The sequence below is a fragment of the Mus caroli genome, chromosome 4 (genome assembly GCF_900094665.2).
Source record: "Mus caroli chromosome 4, CAROLI_EIJ_v1.1, whole genome shotgun sequence".
Taxonomy (NCBI): Eukaryota; Metazoa; Chordata; class Mammalia; order Rodentia; family Muridae; genus Mus; species Mus caroli.
In genome coordinates this window covers 7,242,490-7,250,006 of record NC_034573.1, presented here as the reverse complement: position 1 = coordinate 7,250,006, position 7,517 = coordinate 7,242,490, and the positions used below count along the sequence as shown (strand labels likewise).

The 7,517-nt window shown below is 37.8% G+C and overlaps 2 protein-coding genes across 10 annotated transcripts in view; one reads left to right on the top strand and one right to left on the bottom strand.

The window, feature by feature from the left end:
- The window catches only part of Ints8 (integrator complex subunit 8), a 50,091-nt gene extending 45,808 nt beyond the window's left edge, over positions 1–4,283 (top strand). The window contains exon 27 of the mRNA XM_021159236.2: positions 2,799–4,283. Within this exon, the coding sequence (XP_021014895.1) occupies positions 2,799–2,915 (117 nt within the window). The 3' untranslated portion in view covers positions 2,916–4,283. The remainder of the gene's footprint in view (positions 1–2,798) is intronic.
- Ccne2 (cyclin E2) overlaps positions 2,613–7,517 on the bottom strand; it is a 14,474-nt gene continuing 9,569 nt past the window's right edge. For 4 of the 9 annotated variants that reach the window (XM_029476032.1, XM_029476033.1, XM_029476034.1 and 1 more), the window contains 3 exons: positions 5,995–6,106; positions 5,061–5,218; positions 3,161–4,393 (listed from right to left, as the gene is read on the bottom strand). In XM_029476032.1, the coding sequence (XP_029331892.1) occupies positions 4,280–4,393; positions 5,061–5,218; positions 5,995–6,106 (384 nt within the window). In that variant the 3' untranslated portion in view covers positions 3,161–4,279. Of the gene's footprint in view, positions 4,394–5,060; positions 5,219–5,994; positions 6,107–7,517 lie in introns of all 9 variants that reach the window. The other 5 variants (XM_029476028.1, XM_021159238.2, XM_021159239.2 and 2 more) reach the window with 2 other exon arrangements.

Here is a 7,517-nt window from a genome sequence, read left to right as displayed (position 1 = left end):
CTGTCCTGGAACTCACTTTGTAGACCAGGCTGTCCTCGAACTCAGAAATCCACCTGCCTCTGCCTCCCAAGTGCTGGGATTAAAGGCGTGCGCCACCACCGCCCGGCAAGACCCCTCTTCCTTAATGATCCCTGGTGCTTAGGTGCTGGAGTTACTCCATGGCCAGATCTGTTGGTACTGTTGGTACTGTTGGTACTGTTGGTACTGGACTCTGCAGCCCTGTACTTTGATTAGTTGTGGTTTTATGTAATGGTCTCTGCTGCAGAGTTCTATTGATGAGGAGTGAGGGTATAAGGACAAATATTTAAAATGTAGCTAGGAATTATGTTGGTTTGATAAAGTGGTGGTTGTAGATTCTTTTTAAGATTTTACTAACCTCTTGTTCAGAAGGTCTTACGTCCAATTAGAGCTGTTGGTTACCACCAAGGTATAAGTCCCACTGTTTCACTCTCAGGGTTGTTGCACCATGCTGGTTGTTGCTGTGGTTCATAGGTGTCAGAGCTGAGTAGGACTGTTGCTTGTTTCCTTCTTTGAGAAGCTTGCCTGGTGTCTTCTGGTTCCATGAAAGCTAGTCCTCAGGGAGGAGGCTTTCAGGTCAGCTCAGCTCGGGGCCTTGGCCCTGTGTGTGTCTAAAGTATAGGGTATCTTCAGGAATAGCTACTTATCTTGCACCTCTGGGAGGCAACCAACGGCAGTAGCCATCTTGGGAGTCTCTTGGGCAACCTTGACTGTTAGATGCTTTTTTTTTTTGAGACAGGGTCTTACTATGTAGCCCTAGCCATCCAAGAACTCACATAGACCAGGCTGGCCTCAAAGGCAGAGATCATCTGTCTCTGCCTTTAAATGCTAGTATTAAAGATATGCACCACCATACGTGGCTCGCCCCTATATTATTTTTAAAACCCTTTCTCCTTTATAGGTTCTAACTACATAACCTCATTTGACTCCTGGTTCTTCTACGTGCAGATACAGGTTATCCTTTACCCCCCACACTTAGAGAGAGGCCTCTCAGCCACAGCTCTACTCACTACCTTTATATTGATCTTATTGTCAAGTGTGCTTTCTGTCGTATTACTACAACTCATTATGCCCATAGCCTTGTCTGACTTTCTTGCTTCTGTGTTTGTCAAAATTAGGTTTGTGACTTCCCCCTCCACCATCAGTCAGCCCCTTCTTTCCACCCTTCCCTACTCAACCATAAGTACAGCAAGTACAGTCCACTCAACATTAACAGACAAGGCTTTTAAATTCATTTCTTAAAGCTTTCTAGGTTGTCTGAGAAGTATGGTAGTCAAACTGGTTGACTGTTAGAACTCTTAGATATGGATTTTTGTGTCTTTCTTTACTTCTTGGAAAAGCCCTGATTGTTTTAAAAAGTCATAACCATACAGTCTTGCCACTACCAAACCATTGTTACCCATTTCCTCAGCTTCTTTCATTGTTTATCTTACTAGCCTCAACAGTCTTTGAAAGTCTGTTATTTTAAGACTTTTCCTGTTAAATCCCTATTTTGTACATTTTCCATGTTGAATGATTTCCTTGGCTCTTGTTTACTTGGGATAGATTAGAAAATAAGACAACCTCCTGGCTCTATGGGAATTAGTCTTAACCATTGTGGACTTAGGAATGCCAACTGGTTTCTAGTTACTGTTCACCTTGAAGGTCATTTGTATTTGTATGCATTAAGTCCACTCTTCACATGGTAAGAAGTTACACTACTCTTGATGAAGGCAAGTTTTGCTGTTCCATTCCCACTGGCATTCTAACTAGTTTCTGCAGTTGGTAACCTACTCTATCCTAATGTCAGTCCTTTGACTATGCTTTATGTCTGGCCAGTTCTGAGCCCTCTGCCTAGGTTTTTAAAATTTCCCACTTCATACATTTAAATATTGCCATGACTATGTTTTAACTGCCCTTTCAAGAGTTAACAGATACAAAAGCCAGTAAATACTTTCAATCCTCCTCCTCCTTACTGTTTACCTGTGGCTTCTTTCATTAGATCATTGATCTTTCTATTCATTAACCCCACCCCTAACTATAGCTCTATGCTTTCATGTAGTTATCTTCTGCTTATTCTTAAATTTCATTCTCGTGGTAGTCCTTGGGCCTTCCTTTGCTCATTCTTAGTTTCAGTCAGATTCATGGCCTCATACATGTTAGTAAAGTGCTCCATCACAGGGCTGTTCACTCAGCCCCACTGTTCCTTATCAATCCTGTCACGATTTTTATAGCACCCACACGGATGAGGTGTATGAGTTCTCTCAAATACCTGTGCTTCTCTACCAGTTATCTGAGATGCCATGGTTTGTTTAAGGTATTACCACCCCACCACCAGCCTTTGCCCATATGCATTCCTTGATCCAGCAAGTTCTAGTCTAATTATAGCTTTAAGATAGTCTTTAAAATTTCAGTCAGAGTCAGAAAGTTAAAACACAAAACTAGATTTTTAGGTTCCAAACTTAGCAGGAAACTACTGTGAATATTTAGTAAGCCATGTGTTTCTAATTACTTCTGAGAACATAGCTACTTTGCCCGTTTATGAAACAGGACTTGTGATTTCTTTCCAACTTTAACTATAAAGATGTCGTTACTAAAGACAACCATCTTATACACAATCACATAGGCATACAGAAATTTATTTAGTGTAAGTAAATGTCCCTCCAGGTAACCATACTAAAAGTGGATCAATGTGATGCCATTTTTTTCTGTAGTTTTAAACTTGATTTAGTTAACTTTGAGTTATGTGTACTACTGTGACAATTTTTTTCAAACTTCTAATAACACTTTTCTGTTTTAAGATCAAAGCCATTGGCCAAACAGAATTGAATGCAAGCAACCCTGAAGAAGTATTACAGCTGGCAGCACAGAGAAGGAAAAAGAAGTTTCTACAAGCAATGGCAAAACTTTACTTTTAAGCAGTTAGTTAATTTTTTTTTCAATTTTATTTTTTAAACAGTGGGCTAAAAGTAAACAGTATTAAAAGATTAAGTTTATATAATACATATGTACAATTTAGTGGTGTTTTCTTTTTAGACCAAAACAAACTGAAACAAATTAGTTTATAAACAAATTATACAAAAACTTCATATCTTAACAATAGTTTATAATTTCTTCAAAGAGAGACAAGGTTCATGTCTGGTAATCTGGCAGTCTGGTACCATTTTTTTCTAATGTAATTAACTTTTTTAGGCCCAAATTTCCTTTTCAAAGGCTAACTTAAAATATTTAATGTATAAGTAGCTATTCTATATACAGCAAGTTTAAATAAATAAATTTCTAGAAGTATACATTTAATATTTCCTGCCATAAGAAAATAGTTTAGGTCATATGTTAAAGTTTTATCATGTTGACACAGTCCTCATCTCATAATATGGGGCTTAAAAATGGACCACCAGTTTTGCAAACATAAAGCGCCTTAGAGATATCTTAGTGCAATAAAGTGACTTTCTTATATAGTTTGAAAACCCAAATTGTGATACACAAAGATTGTAAAGCAACCTTTCCATCAAGTAAGACCCCGAGGAGAAGAAGCCAAAGCATTTGTCTCTTGTCTATAATTTCTTTGGTTCTCCCATTTAGAGCACAGTTTAAACATTTGGTTCAATGCCTTACTGATTAAGAAATATGGCAAGGCAGACAAACTAGTTAAAAACAGATTGAACTTTACCATTCATAAAATTCAAGTTTTATCATTGTTTGTTACAAACAGCTTTAGATAAATTAGTCACTTTATTACAAAACAACCTTTGTAAATAAGCTTAATTTTATTTTCAAAAACAAATTGCACCATTCAAGAGTATAGGAATTTAAGAATATAAAATCTAGATTCAAAGTTCTGTGTCAGCTAATGTATCCTTTAAGGTACCACTAGTTTAGTCCATATTCCAATGATAAAATTCCTAGTTCATCAAAAGAAATACAGTAACACTGGATTTTAAAGAAACACAGTAACAAACAGAAACAACTGCTATAGCTTAAATTGTTGGCTTCCATCCACTATCTTGGGAGTGAAGTCACCTTTGTAAACAAGTTCTCTTTTATAGGAAATACTTCTTTAGTGCCAATTTTTTGAAGTTTTTTTGTTTTGTTTCCTTTTGTAGTGCTGGGGATTGAACCCAGGATTTTGTGCATCCTAGGCATTTAGTGCCAAATTGACATAGTTTTTAAGTAAAAGAACGGCAGTGTAACTCCTTAGACAAGGATAGTCACAGCACTACTTTCCTGTAAAACTCATTTATATGAAACTATCCATTATTTGTTCAATTCCAGCTTGTTAACTTCAGTGTTTTCCTGGTGGTTTTTCAGTGCTCTTTGGTGGTGTCATAATGCCTCCATTACACACTGGTGACAGCTGCCCTCCTTTTCTGTAGATGTTCACATAGTTTACTTCATTCTGTACATGTGAAGAAATTATTCAGTAATTAACAGTTAAGATAAAATAAGTATGCAGTAAAACCAGACCTCTACCTATTTGTTTTTATCCAAGCTTAATTTTAGAGTCTCTATCTTGGTTGGGGGTGAGGGGGTGGTACATTCCTTTAATCTTAGCACTTGAGAGGCAGAGGCAAAGGGATCCCTGAGTTAGAGATCAGCCCTGTTTATATAGCGACTCCAATAAAACCCTGTCTCAAAACAACAAAACTAGAACAACAAAACTTTCTAATTTCTTATCTGGGCTGCTGGTCTTGATTTTAAGCTGCTTAACAGTAATATTTTTCTTGAGATAGGGTCTTACTATGTGGCCTGGAAACTTATGGTCCTCCTGCCTCAGCCTCCCTAGTACTAGTTAGTGTGCATCCTAGGCCCTTATCATCAAGTCTGTCTTAATTTAGTTATCTCCCTTATATTAAGTCAACATGGTCATTACTTTTCCATTTATCATCTTATATAACTGTCTTTAGTAGTAATGCACAGTAGTTTCAGACCTTAGATAAACGTTGCTAACTTCAACTCCATTAGTTTCAGGACTTAACTAAATAGCACAATTTTAAAAAACAATGAAAGATAACGCAAACAAACAAACAAAACTCCCATAAAACGCATAAAACAAAAAACCATACCAGCAAAGCCAAATAATTTGTGTGTGTCTGGATATTGTGTCTATCTTCCATGGGTATCTTCTTAAAAGTCTTCAGCTTCACTGGACTTACACTTTTTACAACACTAACAAAAGGCACCATCCAGTCTACACATTCTGAGATGTCATCCCATTCCAAACCTAGATTTAAAAAGTTAATACAAGGTTAATCAAACTGTTCCTTACATGACGTTAAAGCTGAAAAAAATTAATAGTTTTCTCAAGGATCATTCTGTAGCCCAGGTTGGCTTCCCTCTTGGTTTGGTCTCAGTGCTGGGATTATAGGATTTGCTGCTCATCTGACTCTCTTGAGGGTAGGTGTTTTTTGTTTTAAAGATTTATATTTATGTGAATGTGTATACATGTATACAAGTGCCCAGAGATCAGAAGAGTGTTAGATATTCTGGAGTTAGAATTAGATATGAGGGCTAGGAACCAAACCTGGGTCTTCTCCAAGAACAGTATGTGCTTTTAACCACTGATCCATTTTTCCAGGCTCACTTCTACGCTTTTAAACCAGTTTCTATTCATACAAAGTAGAATTGTGGTATTTGATTTCCACTTGGCTGGGAATTTATTTTAGTTTAGTTTATTTTTTGACTATGGAAATACACTAAGGGTTAAGTACTTTTAGCAAAATAAAAATCAACTAAATTGTTTTATTTTGTGTTTGGTAAGGTATTAAAGTATCTGTAGTTCCATTAAAAGTTGTGAACAGCTGGGTGTGGTGGCGCACGCCTTTAATCCCAGCACTTGGGAGGCAGAGGCAGGCGGATTTCTGAGTTCCGAGGCCAGCCTGGTCTACAGAGTGAGCTCCAGGACAGCCAGGGCTANACAGAGAAACCCTGTCTCCAAAAACCAAAAAAAAAAAAAAAAAAAAGTTGTGAACAGGTACAAAGTCAACAAAATAGTCTTACCTGAAGCTTTCTTAACCACTTCAATGGAGGTAAAATGGCATAAGGCAGCAGCAGCCAGAATTCTGTATTGAAATTCTAAAGAGTCGATGGCTAGAATGCACAGATCTAAAAGCTAACAAGGAAAAAAACAAAGGTAATTTAAGAGAAATATAAATGTGTCCCTATAACTGTGTGTGTGTGTGTGTGTGTGTATCTGTAAAGTAAATAAGCTACCATCCAGTCTCAGAATTGCAGGAAAGGGAGTAAATTGTAGGAACACAGTGTTAACTGTTAGAAGGGTGAGCACTTCATCTAGATTGGAAAAAGCTTGTGAAGGCTTTTGAATTAGGTAACAGGCTAGGCCAGTTTGAAACAGAACATTGCCAACGGTAATAATTCTCATGAAATAAGCAAGGAAAACCTTTGTTCCTTATCCATGGTGGGCAGTGGAAAGCAAGGAAATCTAGTAGCTTTGTTATACTACACAGGACCTTTAGAAGTGGGAGCACTACAACTTAAGCCCACTGTGGGATTTTAAATCAGGAAAGTTTCATTTTTAAAAGGACGCAGTAAACTGGACAGACTAGTGTGCAACATTTTATTTTATTTTATTTATTTGGTTTTTTGAGACAGGGTTTCTCTGTGTAGCTCTGGATGTCCTGGAACTCACTCTGTAGACCAGGCTGGCCTCGAACTCAGAAATCCACCTGCCTCTGCCTCCTGAGTGCTGGGACTAAAGGCGTGTACCACCACGCCTGGCTTAGAATGCAACATTCTTAGCAACTCGATAGGTAGTGGTGTATTATCGTGGTAATGCAGGAACTGGAAAAGTAGCAGTTGCACAGCCAGATTTCAGAAGGTTAAGCTGATCTCCTGGCCACTGAATAAAACTTAGTATTTGTACTCACACATCAGGCAAGAAGGTGGTAGAGACTGGAGGAGTTGCAAGTGAAATACTACCACAGATTATTATCTAAGTAATACTTGAGACCAGTATTTTCAAATCTGGATGTTTGGAATCTTAAAGTCTTTAAAGTATCTGAGCTCTCTTGGGAGCTGAAACTCATGTCAGAACTCAATTCTCATACAAATATTCTCAATTTTATTTTTAATGTGCCTGTTTTTTTGGTGACCATCACTGAAGTCAAGTGTGGAATTTTTCACAATCAAAGATTCCAATTTGGGGGCTGGAGAGATGGCTCAGCAGTTAAGAGCACTGACTGCTCTTCCAGGGGACACGAGTTCAATTCCCAGCGACCACATGGTGGCTCACAACCATCTGTAAAGGCATCTGATGCCCTCTTCTGGTGTGTCTGCAAAGAGTGACAGTGTACTCATAAAATAAATAAATCTTAAAAAATTTCTAATTTTGGAACAGTTTCAAAATTTTTTAATAGGGATATTAAAAATTATATACTACGGGCTGGAGAGATGACTCAGTGGTTAAGAGCACCGAGGCCAGCCTGGTCTACAAAGTGAGTTCCAGGACAGCCAGGGCTACACAGAGAAACCCTGTCTTGAAAAACCAAAAAAAAAAAAAAAAA